The 18,872-nt window shown below is 36.3% G+C and overlaps 3 protein-coding genes and 1 pseudogene across 4 annotated transcripts; 3 read left to right on the forward strand and 1 right to left on the reverse strand.

Annotated features, from left to right (window-relative positions):
* On the forward strand, nt 1-1,506 carry LOC104725334 (tetratricopeptide repeat protein 1-like). The gene is made up of 5 exons (XM_010443971.2): nt 1-252; nt 435-597; nt 672-725; nt 920-1,033; nt 1,163-1,506. The coding sequence occupies exons 1-5, from the start codon at nt 28-30 to the stop codon at nt 1,255-1,257; spliced, it is 651 nt and encodes a 216-aa protein (XP_010442273.1). The 5' UTR covers nt 1-27; the 3' UTR covers nt 1,258-1,506.
* LOC104728690 lies at nt 1,380-6,875 on the forward strand (annotated as a pseudogene).
* On the forward strand, nt 8,032-13,104 carry LOC104725335 (AUGMIN subunit 3). 2 transcript variants are annotated; one of them, XM_010443972.2, is made up of 18 exons: nt 8,032-8,345; nt 8,704-8,740; nt 8,841-8,944; nt 9,388-9,583; nt 9,685-9,751; nt 10,104-10,207; nt 10,389-10,470; nt 10,653-10,710; nt 10,942-11,073; nt 11,161-11,230; nt 11,340-11,397; nt 11,484-11,539; nt 11,685-11,837; nt 11,923-12,034; nt 12,130-12,271; nt 12,369-12,444; nt 12,542-12,637; nt 12,737-13,104. In XM_010443972.2, exons 1-18 carry the CDS (start codon nt 8,170-8,172, stop codon nt 12,869-12,871), a joined length of 1,854 nt encoding a protein of 617 aa, XP_010442274.1. In that variant the 5' UTR covers nt 8,032-8,169; the 3' UTR covers nt 12,872-13,104. The 2 variants fall into 2 exon arrangements, with proteins under 2 accessions (XP_010442274.1, XP_010442275.1); XM_010443973.2 differs by having other exon boundaries at nt 8,033-8,345; nt 10,656-10,710.
* On the reverse strand, nt 13,617-14,867 carry LOC104728691 (F-box protein At3g57590-like). Its single transcript, XM_010447642.1, has one exon. The coding sequence runs from the start codon at nt 14,865-14,867 to the stop codon at nt 13,617-13,619; it is 1,251 nt and encodes a 416-aa protein (XP_010445944.1).

The following is an 18,872-nucleotide window of genomic DNA, read 5'->3' on the forward strand; positions in this document are numbered from 1 at the left end:
CTCAAATCCCTTCTGACGAAGTCCTTAATGATGCAGCCTTTGGCTATATCAAAACAAGTCGACGGAGATGATTCCGACGGATTCGAGACTGCCAGCGAACGTGAAATCAGCGATGAAGAAGGAGATGAAGATTGTACTAAAAACGACGCCGTCACTAGTCAGGAGGAGAAACCACAACACTCGGAGAAGAAGAAAGAACAGGTTGAGCTAATGAGTGGAGGAGAAGCCATAACCGACGACGGATCAAACAAGGTGATTCCACTTTGATATCTTTAGGGTTTGGCTAATTCTGGGTTTTAGAGGTTCATTAGCTACGTGCCATTACAATTTTCCTGTGAAAGTTTGAACCTTGGATGAAATTAGTAGAGAAATGCTTTAGAGCTAGTGTTGATAGATATTGAAGATTCGTCTTTTTTTGTTTGTTTGTGTTGAAGGAGAAAGCTATGGCAGAAGCAAATGAAGCTAAAGCGGAAGGAAACAAATTGTTCGTTAATGGCTTTTATGAAGAGGCATTGTCAAAGTACGCTTTTGCTTTAGAGCTTGTGAAGGAGTTTCCTGAGTCTATAGAGCTTCGATCCATATGCCATTTAAACAGAGGTGTATGTTTCCTCAAATTGGTATGTTCTTTAGTATAAGCGGTCAAAGTGTTTATTTGATTACTTCTTGGTCAGTTGAATTTCGATTGAAGATGAGTATAGTTGAGCACTTCGAAGATGCTGTCACGGGTGAGTTCATGAGTATGCAAGCAATAACCGTCTTTCCCCCTTGAGGTTTACTCATGAAACCAATTTATTAGAATAATTAGCTAGGAGTTCTAGGTTAGTTTCTGGCACTTGTTACAGGATAGATAGTTTTTGGTTGTAGATCAGGTTTATTATTGGAAGAGTTCACACTGAGTCTCTGCTCTTCTCATCTGCAGACCTGAAGAAGATCTTAGAACTTGATCCTTCAAGTGATCATGCTAGGAAAGGGATACGACGTCTTGAACCTCTTGCTGCTAAGAAGCGAGAAAAGATGAAAGAAGAGGCTATAAGTAAGTTTGGGGACTACTTAATCATAAAATTGTAGATCTTTTAGCATCTAGATCCTAGAGTGATTCCTTGTGGTTATATATTATTGTCTTATAGACTAACATTGATGTCGAATATATTTGTGTTTGTAGCTAAGCTGAAGGAGATGGGAAACTCGATCTTGGGTCGCTTTGGGATGAGTGTGGACAACTTCAAGGCTGTTAAAGATCCCAACACTCAGTGTTGACAACTTCAAGGCTATTTGTGTTTGTAGCTAAGCTGAGGTAGTTTTAGTTATGTATGGAAGCTTGATTTGGCTTGTGATCCTAGCAGCAGGGGGATCAGAAGTCGGTGTCACGGAGACAGTGGATGACGGCATGTGTGTGCGGATCCGCAGCTTTAATTAGCAATGCTTATACTTTCGTCTCTGTGGAAAACGCAGCCACTTTAGACAAGAAACCAGGAGGTAGTTGCCGTAACTGTCAGGACAGTGGTGCTGTTCTTTGTGAGTCTCACTCTTCTTTCTTTTTGTTTTGTTGTTGTATTGATATAAGACCACAAGATCAAATTGAAAATAAACATATTGAGCACCTTGCTATGTTAAAGGTCAAAATGATTATGTGTTTCCATGAGCTTAATATTCCAAAGTTTTATGTAATATAAAATTTTTTAATAATTGTTTTGTCATTATAGATTATTAAAGTTTGATAATTAATAAACACAAATTAAAAAAAGAATATTCAAATGATTGAGCAACCTTCTTTTGGGTTTTCGGATGATTTTGCTTAAATTCTCTTAGAGTTGATTTAATTAATTTAGTATTAATTAGATGATTAATTAATATGTGAGTAACTAATAGTTGTGGTTACTACAATGCTCAAAATAAGACTAGAAGCAACTGTTATAGTTGTGGTTGCTACCTTCGTTGAATCACGACACTGTATTCCTGTGGTAACCCTTTTTCCCCATTTTCAAGGGGTTTGGATTTCTATGTATCTCCAAAACATAACAAATCGCATATAGTTTTTGATTAAAAAATATAGTGTCGTTAGAGGGGCGAAGAGATAGTTTTTGATTAAAAAATATAGTACCCGACAGCTCCGAAAGGCCGTTCCAGTACGACGACGCTCGACCTATCCTCGACTGGATCTGTTCCTCTCTTCGCCCCTCTAACGCCCTCTCTCCCCAGTGAACTATCACTGTACGTTACTCAGATTCACATCGAATATCTTACCTACTTCTCAATGTTGTTTGGTTTCCGGATTTGGTTGAATTAAGAGTCTGGTTTGGTGAATTAATAAGTATATATTCCAGTTTGATGAAGCTTGAATTGTGTCGCAATCATTGTCGTTATACTTTCGATTGTTGTTGTTACTAGCTAGCTTATTTTCTCGTTGATCAGGCATATTTTTAACAATGAATCAGATTAGTTTGTTCATATATATATTAGTGGTTAATGTGTTGTTTCTCTTGTTTTTGGATCCAGATATGATCAATTTCAGAGACAAGGTACACTCTTAGAGCTAGGTAATTCCATTGTAACAAAATTCTGCTTTTCTCGGCTTTGGGGCAGAAGAAAGCATTAAAGAAGTAAGGTTATACTTTCTGTTTCATGCTTTAAGATAAATTTATACTATTATAAGGTTCTTAAGGATTTTTTTGCCAAGGACTTAGTATGTACACTGTGTTTTATTGACATATGGTGCACTGCTATCCTTGTTAGAAGTTATTTTATTTTCTTGTCACTGATAGGTCATGAGGCATTTAAGTTAGTTCCCTGTGAGAAATTTCCAGGGAATTTGTTTCACATCACTTGGATTATCATTTATGACTACATTCAGGTTCTTATTGGTGTGAGATTTCCATTATGGTATCAGAGTGTTCATAATTACTGCACTAGCTTTTGTTGATGTAATCGTCTATATATATACCAATCAGTACATCAGCACCGCTGACAGTTTCCTTTTTTTAATCAACATAGATGCAACTTTGGCGCATAAGGCTGAAGCCTTGGAGTTGCAGAAGCAGCTAAGGCGGTTACAGACTCAATATGATTTACTCACCGGCCAATTTTCAGATCTGATTCAAGGGAGACGTGCTCGGGTTGCTGCAACTTCTGCTGTCACTGGACAGATAACAGCTATAGAAGAAAGCTTATCTGCTAAAAATTTGTAGGTTTGGTACATGTCCTCACACTATGTAAAGTGAAATGTAGAATTCTTTTGGTCTTTGATAAGTTTGTGATGTTTTCTTTCGGTAATTTCCTGTGATTTAGATGAATGGAGATTTGGGAAGACGGCTTCCACTTCGCAAGAGCTGGCGCATTATCATTCCAGAAAAGGTGTCCTTCGTACCCCTTATTTGTTGGTTTTAGCTTTCCCTATCCGGTGAACCACCTTAAATCTAGTTGGCTTGAATGCATTATACTTTTAAATTAGCATCACTCGGGTGAGGAACTTAAGCTGCATAAGATAGTTGCATATCTGGTAAATATTTTGAAAGATCGATTAGTTAGATTGGTTATTTTATCTGTAGACAGGATATCATTTATGGAACTTTTCTAGTAGTTATCTGTATGAAGAGTTTTATGGAGGCAGGAAGTTGTATTTTCTTAGATGCTTCTTTTGGTTGATAGATCAAGAAGTGGGTTTTTGACAGCTAGCAGAGCAGTTTTCTTACTGATATATTCTATAATATACAGTATGCATCATAGTAAAAGTCATCAACTCGTTTAGCCAACTTAATTGGTTGTTTCATATGTGCAGAAGACGGAGTCTGCTTAGCATACTGTGATTTTCAGGACTACTTGGCTGGAGATTGAGCCTGCACAAAGGAGCTAAATCAGTGGTTTGCAAAGCAGCTAGACAGAGTAAGTGCATGGAATTAGTGGTGAATCAATTGCTGATTATTTTAATTTCTCTTCCTCTTATAGAAAAGTCAAGCTAGCTGAGATCTTATTGGTCGTACCTAGTGACAAATGCTATGGTTTGACAATTTCTGAGAATGAAGAAAGTATCAACTGATATTCATCTTGCACCGTTTTATGCACTTGTTTAATGTTTATTCGCTATCATGTCAGGGGCCATACCGTTTAAGTTGCAGATGAAGGAAAATCGAAATGCTCACAGGTTAGTTTTGATGATACATCAAACATGTTTCAAGGTAACGTTCCTATAGTGTGACTTTTGTTTTTCTGATATACTATTATGTTGCCTAAAATATGTAACTTCCCTCTGTATAATAAAAATCCTCCGTTTTGTTATTGTGCATAATTCTTACTTGTTAGAAGCCATTGTCCATCTAGAACTTGTCTATTTACATTGCTGCAGATTTGGAACAGCCACAACATCAACGTGTAGATGAACTGCAGTGGCTCCGATCCATGTATGTATTATTTGGTACTCCAGCAATATAATTTTCAGCTTTCACTTTGATTGTTACTCTGGATTTGAATATTTGAATATAGTCGTTTAGTTGAGAAAAAAATGTATACAAGGGTCTCTCTAAGAGAAACTAGAGACCACTTTATGGCATATAAAATAAAATTGTGGAATTTTCACGCTTACAATTTTTCTCACTCTCTAAGGCATTTTCCTGGTTATTCACAGCTTTGGAAAAAGGGAGAGACAATGGATTGAAGCCCAGGTCGAGAATGCGAAACAACAAGCTATTCTCTTGACGCTCAAATCTCAAGTAACATCAGTTGAAGCTCATATTCATTTTGATCTACATTCTCTAGGGTAGAAGAACATGAAACATTGAAGCAAGACATTGATAAAATCATCTTTTTGACACTTTAACTTGTCATACTGTATTCCGGTGATCATTTTCATAACTGTGCAGGAGAAAACAGGCAGATCTAGTTGAAGAAATCTCGACCCTTTATAAGAAAGAAGAAAAACTCTTATCTGAGGTTTGTTTATATACTCAATTCTTTGACATTTCAAGTATCAACTATAACAAGTAGACAGTTCTGTGAATATATAGTCTCTTCTTCCTTTTAGACTATTCCCGAGCTATGTTGGGAGCTTGCTCAACACCAGGACACCTATATCTTGCAAGGTATTAAGCATTTACTTTTTGCTCCTTACCTGTAGCTTATGCATATTTTTTGGGCTTATATATGCTTTTGCTCATCATAAATTGTAGGTGACTACGATCTAAAGGTCATGCGTCAAGAACTGTATAGTAGTAAACAGAAAGTGGTACGTTGGCATTAAATTTTAATTGTATACTTTTAGTTAAATCTCTTCGAGATATGTTGGCCACAAGATTTGCATGGTGTTTTTTCCATGTCTGAGATACAAAGATCTACTTGTCATTATGTCTTTGATATCCCAATATATTGTCACAGTTCATCAGACACCTGATTAATCAGCTTGCTAGACACCAGTTTTTGAAATTAGCATGTCAGCTAGAAAAGAAAAACATGCTTGGAGCATTCTCTCTGCTAAAAGTAATCGAATCTGAACTCCACAGTTACCTCTCAGCCACAAGAAGCCGTGTGGTATGGGTTTCAGAGATAGTTACAGTCCATGCTTTCTTTCAACTATCGGGTATTGAAACTAATTCATCTTTTCCCTATATATACAGGGACGATGTTTGGCACTGATCCAAGCTGCATCTGATGTGCAAGACCATGGAGTAGTAGATGACAGTGACAGTTTTTACATGGAGTTAGAGATCTCTTGACCATTCACTCAAGTAATCAATGCTACCGTTTTACATGATTTTTCCCTTTTGTCTGATATTTCCTAACCTACTTAAGGCTGATGATCTTCATTTTTTCCTGTACTAGATGCTCAAGCCGGGTTATCAGGTTATGTCTCAGCTCCAGCCATCATTCAGCAGATAGTTGCTCTTCAATCAGATATATCGTCTCTTCAGTCTGACCTTGAGAATTCCCTTCCAGACGACAGAAATAGATGCATTAATGAGCTGTAAGTCCAAAATCCTCATAACATTCCTCATTCTCTATTACGACCTCATGTATCACTATTGTCTCTTCTCTGTTTCTCAGGTGTACCCATATTCAGAACCTGCATCAACTACTCTTTGCGTCTTCTACTACGGCACAACCGATATTGACACCATGGGTAAAAGAAATCTCAGTTACCATTGTTTGACTTTAACCTTATCCAAGACCTGGAGTTTAACTCATTTTGTTTCTCCCTTGTAAATATTAGCTGTTGATGAAAGAACTTGATGAAATGGGGAAAATCACCTCCAAACTATATGTAGCAGTGGAAGAAGTCATGCTTGAGCTCGACAATAAAAAAGAAGGTGAGTCTTCTTAATCTGTTCATCTAAATTCCTCTTCCATGAACTGCTATATATGTATTATAGCGATATTGAAAATTTGAGTTTACTGCTATCGTTGCAGATCGTGGAGCATAATGCCAAGGACGTGGAACTTCAAAGGCGAGTATTTGTGGACTTTTTCTGCAACCCAGAGAGACTGAGAAACCAAGTGAGGGAACTCAATGCGCGTGTCCCTGACCGTGCTTGCCAAACCTCATCTAGGTAAAAAAGGGGGTCAAAAGTATCATATTCGGAAGCAACCTAACTCTCTCGATAACAATAGCACTATATAGCAGCAAGGGATTTTAACAAAACAGGAGATTCATCAATCCCAAGAACTCCATTTGAACCTGCTTCACATGTATGCAACGCATCTCTACGAACGTTAGTTCCCACTTATTGTGGTTCTTTAGCAATCACTCGCACATAATTTTCTATCATCCATATAAAAGTCGATCTCTTTTCTCAAAAAATGATTCTGCTTCTAAAGAACCACATTCTCTTATACCATCGACTCTTTTTCTTTCTTCATATATATAGCATCAATTTGTAAACGGTATGTAGTTTGATCTCAGTCTCGTACTATTTTCCAAGATGAATAAAAAATCTCTTCGTATCGTCAAAAATTTATGGCATGCCACTTGGGTTAACCGAACCAAACTGACCTGAGCTGACTTTTTCGGTTCTTGTTTAACCAAAATACTAGTAATATTTATCGAAATTAACCGAAAATAAATGGTTTGGTTCGTTTCGGTTCTTGGTTAAATTTACTGATTAAAAACGGTTAAAACTGTATAATGTGGATTAAGTGGGTAAATAGGTTCGTTTTAATTTGAGTATTAATGAAAACCGATCTAATTTTGGTATAGTCAATTAATTACGACAAAAACACTGATCGGTTCTACCCAAACCAAATCAAAATTCTCACGTAACCAAACCTAAATTGAAAATATGCTAATTGGCTCAGCGGAGAAAATCGAAACCAAACCAAAACCACAACTTTTCGGTACAGCTAGATTGGGGCCCTGTTTTAAAAATCTCCGCGTAGAACCGATTATACCCCGCAAAATCGCTAGGTTCACTCTCTGCCTCGATTAATGACTAATCCCCGCCTAGCATTGATTATCCAATTATGTCCGTCTAATTTGATTATAATCTGTCTAATCTGAGTACTTCCTGCTTAATTTTGTATATACCGGTTATTTTAAAAGCCAAATATAAATCAAATATGTATATATTTTTGTTATTTAGACATTTAAATTAAGAGTTTATGATGTTTTACAATAACTAATGTACAAAATTTTAATGACAAATTATAAAATTTTCTTTTGAAATTATATTTTTATGTGTTTACGGTAATTTTAAAGACAATACTATAGTTTTATATTTTATTTGATATATTTTTTTTAACATAAACAGAATTAATCATAAATTTAATTCTATATATTTGAATTTTATTATTAAATTAATAAAATAACCCTAAAACTAGTCCCTTATTAATCCTTGTTTAATCCCCAATTTTCTTGCTAGGCGCTAGACCCACTCCAACCACCAGACTAGCGCCTAGCGATTTCTAAAACACGGGATTGAAGTATTATGTTGCTCGGTGCAAAACGACAGTCCTAGTCAAAATCGTGATTTAGGCCATCTTGTTGCATTCACTTGCCATGTAAAAGTTTTTTTTTTTTTCTGTTTCCATGAAAGAATAACAAAAATATATTATTGAGACATCAAATTCAGAACCTATCCACTAACGAGGCAACAAACAACAGTGTGAATTTCAAAATTTCATTCAGGGGCAATCATATAATTTCCCACAACCACCGGCGCTGAAGAAAAAGAAAAAGGGCGATCGGTGATGAGCAGCGCGAGACTGTGCTCTCTCGTGGCGGAGCTAGGTTACGAAGGCGCCGGAAAATTAGATCCCGACAGCTTCGAATGGCCGTTTCAGTGCGACGATGCTCGACCTATCCTCGACTGGATCTGTTCCTCTCTTCGCCCTTCCAATGTCCTCTCTCTCGCCGAACTATCACTGTATGTTCTCTTTTTTTCTTTTTTCGCTACCATTCTCAGATTCAAATCGAATCTCTCACTTTGGTTTCCGGATTAGGTTGAATTTTGTTTTGGTTTTGGTGAAATGGGTATGTATTCCATTTTGGTGAAGCTTGAATTATCGCAATTAGGCTAATCATTGTGGTTATACTTTCGACTGTTGTTGTTAGCTAAGCTTATTTTCTCACTATTCAATGCCTTGCTGCATTTTAGTTTTACCGGAACTTATTAGCAAAGATTCAGATGCATTTCTTTGCCGTTAAAGTCCATGTGCTTCTCTCTATGTAGTTAGTTCATATATCAGTGGTTAATTGGTTGTTTTTCTTGTTTTTGGATCCAGATATGAGCAATTTCAAAGAGATGGGAAGCTCTTAGAGGTAACTCCTTGTGTCATTCTTCTGTCCTCGGCTTTTTAAGGGTTTCTTACGCTTTTAATTCCCCTGCCTTCTTACTATGCATTTTTTTGCATGGAGTCAGGGCGAGGATCTGGACCAGGCTTATGATAGCATATCAGCATTTTCTTCCAGGAGAAATAATCAGGAGGCGGTTTTTGGAGCAGAAGAAAGTATTAAAGAAGTAAGGTTAGACCTTCATATCCTATATGCGATTCTGTACTTTCTGTTCCATGCCTATTATAATGCTCTTGAGGAATTTTTGCCAAGGACTTAGTTTTACATCACTTGAAACAAGTACAACTGTCCTGGTTTCTTAGTGTGGGATATAATGTGTGCACTAAGTTTATTGACCTATGGTGCATGGTGTGGGTTAATTTTGTTGACAACTTCGGTTCCTTAGGTCATCAGGCATTTGCATTAGTAATTATAAGTTTCTTTGTGGTGTTTTTATATAATTATATTCTGTTATTCTGATCACTTGGATTTTCATATTATGCCCTTCAGGTTCTTATTGTGTAAGATCTCCTTATGTTCTCACAGGTGTTCATAAGTGAACGAGATTTTGTTGATGTAGCTGTGGATACCAATAATTACATCAGTAACACTGATAGTTTCTTTTTAACTGACAGAGATGCAACTTTGGCGCATAAGGCTGAAGCCTTAGAGTTGCAGAGACAGCTAAGGCGGTTACAGACTCAGTATGATTTGCTCACTGGCCAATCTTCAGCTCTGATCCAGGGGAGGCGTGCTCGAGTTGCTGCAACTTCTGCTGTCACTGGACAGATCACAACAATAGAAGACAGCTTATCTGCTAGAAATTTGCAGGTTTGATACATGTCCTCACACGATTGTTAAGTGGAATGTGAAATTGTTTTGGTCTTTGATAAGTTTGTGATGTTTACTTTTGATATTTTCCTGTGATTAAGATGAATGGAGTTCTAGGAAGACTGGCTTCCACCTCTCAAGAGCTGGCACATTATCATTCCGGCGAAGGTTTCCTTCTTATACCTTCTCTATGGTTTTACTTTTCCATACCTGGTGAACTACCCTAAATCTTCTTTGAAGCTGAATTTTGTAAATGGCTTTAATGCACTATACTTTTAAATTAGTTACATAAGGTAGTTGCGTATCTGGTAGTTATTTGAAAGATCAATTACTTAGATTGGTTTCTCTCTGTAGCTAAGATTTGATTTTTGGAATTTTTCTGTTAGTTATCTGTGTTAAGAGTTTCATGGAGGCAGTAAGTTGTATTTTCTGAAGACGAAGTAGGGGGTTTTGACAGCTATGTCAGTAAATTGTCATCAACTCGTTTAGCCAACTTAATTGGCTGTTTCCATATGTGCAGAGGATGGAATTTACTTAGCATACTCCGATTTTCAGGCCTACTTGGCTGGAGATTCAGCCTGCACAAAGGAGCTAAATCAATGGTTTGCAAAGCAGCTAGACACAGTAAGTGGATGTCATTGCTGATGATTTCAGCTTCTCTTCCCCATATAGAAAAGTCAAGCTAGTTGAGATCTTATCCATAGTATGGTTTGACCATTTCTGAGAATGGAGAAAGTATACTGTTATTCATCTTGCACCAATTTATGCACTCAGCTTAATGTGAACTTTTCTGCTATCATATCAGGGGCCATACCGTTTAGTTGCGGAGGAAGGAAAATCAAAATGCTCATGGGTTAGTCTTGATGATACATCAAACATGTTGCGAGGTAACTTTACTACAGTGAATTTTGGTTTTTCAGATGTACAGTTACGTTGCCTGAAATGCGTATATCCCTGTGCAGTTATGTAACTTCTGTATAAGAAAAATCCTCCGTTTTATAATTGTGCATGATTCTTACTTGTTCGACGAAGCTACTGTCCATCTTTAACTTATCTATTTACAATGCAGCAGATTTGGAAAAGTCACAGCATCAACGTGTAGCTGAACTGCAACGGCTTCGATCTATGTATGTATTATGTGGTACAACGGAAATATAAATTTCAGCTTTCCCCTTGACTGTCGCTCTAGATTTGAATCAAATCTTTTAGTTCAGGAAATTGTATATGTACAAGGGTCTCTCTTGCTACTTGGCCAGCCTAAAAAAATACTGGAGACCATTTAGTGGCACAGACAAGTTTTTGTATTTTCACGCATACAAGTTTTCTCACTCTCCTAAGATTTTTCTTGTTATTCACAGCTTTGGAACAAGTGAGAGACAATGGATTGAAGCCCAGGTCGAGAATGCTAAGCAACAAGCTATTCTCTTGACGCTCAAATCTCAAGTAACATCAGTTGAAGCTCATATTCATTTTGATCTACATTCTCTAAGGTAGAAGAACATGAAACATTGATAAAATCATCTTTGACACTTTACTTGTCATACCGTATTCCAGTGATCATTTTCATACCTGTGCAGGAGAAAACATGCAGATCTAGTTGAAGAAATCTCGACCCTTTATCAGAAAGAAGAAAAACTCTTATCTGAGGTTTGTTTATATACTCAATTCTTGACATTTCAAGTATTCTCTTTCCTAAACTATAACAAGTTGGTACTTCTTTGAACTACATACTTGCTTAATCTGTTCTTCTTTTCAGACTATTCCTGAACTATGTTGGGAGCTTGCTCAACTCCAGGACACCTATATCTTGCAAGGTATTCAGCATTTACACTTTGCTTTTACCTGTAGCTCTTGGATAATTTTGGGCTTTCATATGAATTTACTCATTATAACCTTCTAGGTGACTACGATCTAAAGGTCATGCGTCAAGAGCTGTATATTAGTAAACAGAAAGTGGTATGTTGGCCTTCAGTTTTATTTGTATTTCTTTTAAAATTGACATTTTCAAGATATATTTGCCGCAGTACTGCGTGTTTTCCTTGTTTGAAAGACCAAGATCTACTTGTCAATCTGTCTTTCATTTCGGAAAATTTTGTTGCAGTTCATCAATCATCTTGTTAATCAGCTAGCAAGACACCAGTTCTTGAAATTAGCATGCCAGCTAGAAAAGAAAAACATGCTTGGAGCATTCTCTCTGCTTAAAGTAATTGAATCCGAACTTCAGGGTTACCTCTCCGCCACAAGAAGCCGTGTGGTATGGTCATAGTCATAGTTTCAGTGTACTCTTTCCTGCAACTTTCAGATAATGAAACTAATTAATTTTATCACTATATATACAGGGGCGGTGTTCAGCACTGATTCAAGCTGCATCCGATGTGCAAGAACAAGGAGCAGTAGATGACCGTGACAGCTTTTTACATGGAGTTAGAGATCTCTTGAGCATTCACTCAAGTAGTCAACACTGTCGTTTTACACAATTGTTCCCTTTTGTCTGGTATTTTCCAAAACTAATTTAGACTTATAACCTTCATTTCTCCGTGTTATAGATGCCCAGACCGGACTATCAAGTTATGTCTCAGCTCCAGCTATCATTCAGCAAATAGTTGCTCTTCAGTCAGATTTGTCGTCTCTTCAGTCTGACCTCGAGAATTCCCTTCCAGATGACAGAAATAGATGCATTAACGAACTGTAAGTGCAAAATCCTCATAACATTCCTCATTCTCGTACACAGAAACAAGCATTTACGAGCCTCATATATCGCTATTGTCTTTTCTCTGTTTCTCAGGTGTACCCATATTCAGAACCTGCAGCAACTACTCTTTGCGTCTTCAACTACGGCACAGCCCATATTGACACCATGGGTAAAACAGATATCAATTCTCAGTTACCAATTTTAGTCGTTAATCTAAACCAATAGATGGATGTTTAACTCATGTTGTTTCCTTCATGTAACATTAGCCGCTGATGAAAGAACTTGACGAAATGGGGAAAATCAACTCCAAACTCTCTACAGCAGTGGAAGAGGTCACGCTCGAGCACCGCAATAAAAGAGAGGCGAGTCTTAATCTGTTAATTTTAGTTCCTCTCGCCAAAATGGATATATATATGTATTAGAGTGAAATAGAAAATTTGAATATACTATAATTGCTGCAGATCGTGAAGCATCACGCAAAGGACGTGGAACTCCAAAGGCGGGTATTTGTGGACTTTTTCTGCAACCCAGAGCGGTTGAGAAGCCAAGTGAGGGAACTCAACGCACTCGTTCGTGCTCGCCAATCCTCATCGTAGAGGTCCTCACAATAAGTACATAGCACAAGTGATCTCTCTTAGTTTTTTCCTTTTCAAGTTTGTCTTTTCACTTCCTTTGTGATTGTATACAGAAGGGCCTTCTAGTGGTTGATTGATTTTTCTTACTGCTCATCTTCTTAATTTTGTTTCTAAGTTTCGTGGTTTCTTTTCTTGTGCACCCATTCTTCTATTTATTTGGGGTTATTTGAGCTTTCTTCTTTCGTTTCAAAGTATTTTCAGTTCATGTTACAGTATAACTCTTCTTTCGCCTCTTGTTTCTTTGTTTTGGTCTTAATTCATTCTCAAAAAGATAGATCTCCGATCTCATGCATCTCCCCGTTGACGATCCACCACTCTGATTTCTCTTCTTTCTTCTTGAGTGACGACGGTAGAGAAGGGGATTTTGTTCCGCCGTCTTGGCTGACCTGCCTCCGTTCTCATGAACCCGAGCAAGGAAGCTCCGTTTTGAAGCGAACCGATGACGGAGGAGAGCATAGCTGGTGAGCGTCACAGAGTGAACCTATTTAGGTATTATGATTGTACCAAACCGTTTTAGATTTATACCATAACCAATTCGGTTTGCGTTCTTTTTTTCCAAAAATCTTTTTTCTTTCCTTTGATTCGGTTTGATTTGTAAAAGTAAAACAAGAAAGAACGAAATAGCTAAAGGCCAACATATATAGTGATAGAGCAGAACAGTCACAGATTAGCCAATAACGAGCAATACATGTAAATATGTCCTCTCTCACTCTAGGTTAGCTAATAAATCGTACGAGTTCTGCATGAAACTAATCGGCAGCGTCTTCATTATAGATGGAGCAGCAAATTTGCATATGCCTAATTGCTTTCCTGATGATGCATGACGACCTTGTTGTTGTGGTTTTGATGAGGCCTTTTTCTCAGCGATGTTTAGACTTGACTTGATCAGTGGCTCTGCATAGTTAACGTTAAGATCTTCCACATGGTCTACAAAAGCGTGAACAAGACTACCACACTCAAAACCTTGGATACGGACAATCTTAACAGTGTTCCTTTCAGGATTGAAGTATAAAACTCTAATTGGTTCACTCTCATCCGAAGAAACGATTTCACCAGTACTCGTCACTCCAATGACGCAATCAAATTTCGCACCGCCGAGATCACCATCACCAAAAGTAGAGACATAATTCGACCATTCATGTTTCTTGACATCCTCTAGAATCCACACACACAATTGGACATTGGTTATTCCACCGTTGGCTTCATGCATCCAATAAATCCCACCTAGTTTACTCTTATAGTTTACCAATGTAACACGAGCTTGATGATTAAAGCAGCTTGCATCAACAAACTTGAATTTCTCAGACCTAACATCAAAGCAAACTACAACAAAACCCGGTTCTCTCAATCGTTTAGCTAAGTAAAACAAAACCCCATTGATGCATATCCCTTTATTAAAAGGATGAAGCTCTAACTCTAAGGGACATGAGATCTTCCTCCAACTCATTTTTCCAGTCCCTAATATCAGAATATAATAATAAACCGTTTCAAAACAAAATCTATCTGCGATGGTACTATGAGGTCTACTGAACTCAACCAAATGCAAAACCTTGAAACGCTTATCAATTGAATCAAACCCTAGAAAGAATCTCGAGTTGAATCCCGTTGTCTTCGTTTTAGGTAAGAACACACGTTGTCCTGTGTCAGGGTTATATATCACACACAGAGCATCCTCCCCACCCTTGTTTTTCAAGCTCGGCACACTAGGAAAACATAACAAACCAGAGGTATAGCTACACGTACAGTCGTCTCTGAACATGGACTTACAAGGGAAGTCCACATGACAATCGGTGGCCGCTACTTCAAGAGAAGACTTGTCATCATCATCTGGATTCTGAGGCGACGAGAAGAAGCGCCATTCACTGGATTGTTTGATGGCGAATAAGAGACGTGGACGAGCCCATGATCTGGTCAAGAACAGTTCGGTGAAAGATGGACTGCTAAGCATGACCCCCATAGTTTCGACACGCAGAGAAACCTAGATATGGACTTTGCAGGCAACCTTGAGAATATTTCGTTAAAGAGATCAGTCGGAATGGAATCAAAAGTTTCTCCGTTACTCATGATCGTTGTTTTGTACGTGCTGATCATAGGAAGGATCAGAGAATACAATATGAATACAATCACACTCCAATAAATATATATATATATATATATATATATATATCAAGTTTTAGGGTTTAAGGTTTCTAGGGTATGCCTCTATATAAAAGAAGTTCGTAATTAGGGTTAAGTTTTATAGCTTATTAATATTGGTTAATTATACTAACTAATAACTAAAATGACAATTTTCTTGTCTTTCAGCAAGATATTTAGTTTTATATTTACTATCATATTTTTTACTAGAACTTTCTATTTATTTCATGTATAATTTATATATATGAAAAATTACTTTCTCTTCAATAGTCTAAATACAAAAATATAACTCAAACAAACATAGAAATTAATTTAAAATTAACACAACAAGTTTATTTTATGTCTTTATAGGGATAAATACATGTATATTCATCATTTATAATCTTATTATATAAAATTGGGTTTTGAAAGTTAGCCATTAACAAGATTTTGACATATGTCAAGTTTAAATCAATCTGAGATTTTAGCATGTGTAAAAGTTATTATTTAATAGGAGGTATTTGAGATTACAACAAAAATAAAATATTTTGTTTTAAGAAATAATAATAATGTAAAAAGATAATTATCAAAAAAATTACAAAAATTTAAAGTTTTTTGTAAATAATTATAAGAAGATTATATATATCTTATAATATAAAGTTGGGTTTTGAAAGTTAGTTATTAACAGTATTTTGACATGTGTCAAGTTATTAATACGAGATTTTAACATGTGTAAAAATTAATATTTAATAGTAGGGATTTGAGATTATGACAAAAAACAAAATTTTTTTTTAAACAATATTCTTATTACTAGATTAGGACCCGCGGTACACCCGCAGGAAAAATTATTTATAACTAAAACATTTAAATTATAAGTTGTATTTGTTGGTTAAATATGTTATAATTATATAATAATTAATAATTTTAAGATAATTCAAGATAATTTAAATATAAATTCAAATAAAAATGAAAGAGAATCATATATTTATGTTTGAATCAGGTAGAAAGATTTCATTATTTTTTAAAATCTTACCTATAATTAAATTTAAAATTTTTGGTAACTAATATTAAAGTTAATGCATTAAATGTAAAAACTTTCTAAAAAGTATTTTTGAGCAAAAACTGCTGCAAAAATACTAGTATAGATATAAAGCTGTGTTTGAAAGTTAGTCATTAATATAATTTTGACACGTGTCAAGTTATTAATCTGAAATTTTGATGTGTAAAAGTTAATATTTAATAGGAGGGATTTGAGATTATGACAAAAAACAAAAAAATTGTTTAAACAATATTCTTATTATATATAGTTTGGTTTTGAAAGTTACCAATTAACAGGATTTTGATATTTGTAAAAGTTAATATTTAATAGGAGGGATTTAAGATTATGACAAAAAACAAAAAAAATGTTTAAAAAATATTAATAATGTAAAAAGATAATTATAAAAAACTTTAAAAAATTAAACAGTTTAAAAAAAATAATTATAAGGAGATTATATATTTCATAAAATTCGAAATTATAACATTATTTACTTATTTTTAATTTTAAGTTATTAATTCAACAAAAAAATAGAAAAGAGATTAAGAAAAATGTACAATTAATTATTAAATCTAAAAAATGTAAATACTCACTTCTATATAATCATAGATCGTCTCACATTTTTCACCAAACAAAATAATTTATTCAAAAACACAGCTTTAAACTTTGTTTTATTGGTAAAATTTTTTAATGGGAAGTTAAAATTTTGCTTATTTTTTTAAACCAAAACTTTCTCCTACTTTCTCCTTTTTTCAGTTTGAAATAGGTAAGATTAATATGCTGACCCAAAAAAAAATGTAAGATTAATATATGCATCTACTTTTTCTAAAACTGTATTGTAGTATTTTTAGATTGTTTTATTTAATTTATATTTTTATCTTTGATTGAGATTCATATATTACTGTGCTTATAATTTTTTATTATTTCTTTAATTATGTCAAATTAATTTTCTTCTAATTTCTCAACCTTGATTGGTTGTTCATAGACCTTTATGCAAACATAAATGTACAATTCATTCAATCCCAAAAGAAGATAAAGAGTAAGGATAAAATAAGCTAATCAAACACAAGCTTACAACAAACATAGATAGATAAATTGGAAAACATAAACCGTTTTTGATATATCCATAGGAGCTCGGAGACAAAGGCTACATCATGATGTGTCAAAGACACTTCCACGAATATATTCGAAAATTTAAGATTAGTTACTATCAAAAGATTTTGTGACGTTGGAAAAGAGTTTTTAGTCCTATTGGTTGTCGGAGCATGTCACTTTGAGATAACTAAATGACGTGAACATGTTCTCTCCACACATGAGGAGGGCAGAGCTAAGGTTCTCTCCATGGTGGACGAGGTTGGACGCATGCAAGTTTATCTCCCCAAGGGAGAAAGGCGGAGCCAATGTTCTCTTCATGGTGGAGGAGGTTGGACACAAAGTTCTCTGCATAAGGGAGGAGGGCGGAGACGAGGTTCTCTCCATGGTTGGTCATACATTATTGTAATGATACATCATTGATTAGTATACTATGTAATATATTTTTTATTCGAGAAGTTTGAAACGACCCGACCCATTTTTTTTTTTGAATTAATAATAAATAATAAATAATAATAATAATAATATATAAACTACAACTAGTGGTCCCATACCCACTAGCCACCTAACCACAATCACAACCAAACAGCGGAATAACCAATACCAATATCCAAAACAATATCCAATAATAAACCAAACAACAATAATCATAGAACCAGCAACCTAGCAATGTTCTAATGACCCAACTCTAGTAACCTAGCAATGCCAGACAACATCCAATCGAGTCCCTAGAACATCTCCTCTTCATTGCCTTGATTCCACGATCACACTTTGTTTCTCTCAAAAACGGCCAAAGTCGACTAATGAGACAAAAGAATCGACTTAAGGGTTTTCCTCTTCCTTTTGCCCAAAACGCAGAAAACTGAACCTGCATCGACCGATGCACCTTCTGCATCGACCGATGCACCTTCTGCATCGACCGATGCAATCCCCAAACCGGGATTTCGGTTTGCGGATGTTACAATTCTCCCCCACCAACATAGATTCGTCCTCGAATATCGAACAACCATCAGCCAAGGACTCCCGTGCGACCGTCTCCACGACCCGCACTCCTCCGACCGATCTATGAAAGATCACCTCTAGGCGATAGACTCACGCTCCAGGCATTATTTGCTCTCGACTTTTGGACTTTCCTTTACTCATAGGCCTAAATCTTGAGTTTTTATTGGCTCCTTATCAGAACTAAGTCTGCATGCCATAATGTTGGCTCCTCATCGGGCCTAAACCCGCATGCCATAATACATAAGGAAAAATCCAATACTCGTCTCTCGGGTTGCCACCCTACAGCGCGCCCCCAGATCGTCATCCAAAGTCGATATACGAACCATACTCCCTAGCCACAAAGTATCAGAATATGGCAGTACTAGGAGAACCTAAGTTCCCCAAGAGTCGCGAGCAAACAATTCTGAACACGTCTGAGTCCTATCCATATCCAGGTTTCCTTCCCGTGGCTCGCGTCAGACTTCTCAATGTCCTCCCAACCACATATCCCCTCACTGGGATAGCTCATGACCACACATGGATCATCTCACTGCCACAAGGGCCGCCATAAAGGCCAAACAAATGTCCTAAACAGGACCGCCACCAAGGCCAAACAAATGTCCTAAACAGGACCGCCACCAAGGCCAAACAAATGTCCTAAATGGAACCGTCACAAAGACCATCTGTCCCGAAAGACCGTCACAAAGACCATCTGTACCGAAGGACCGCCTAAACAGG

Source organism: Camelina sativa, chromosome 11 (genome assembly GCF_000633955.1).
Source record: "Camelina sativa cultivar DH55 chromosome 11, Cs, whole genome shotgun sequence".
Taxonomy (NCBI): Eukaryota; Viridiplantae; Streptophyta; class Magnoliopsida; order Brassicales; family Brassicaceae; genus Camelina; species Camelina sativa.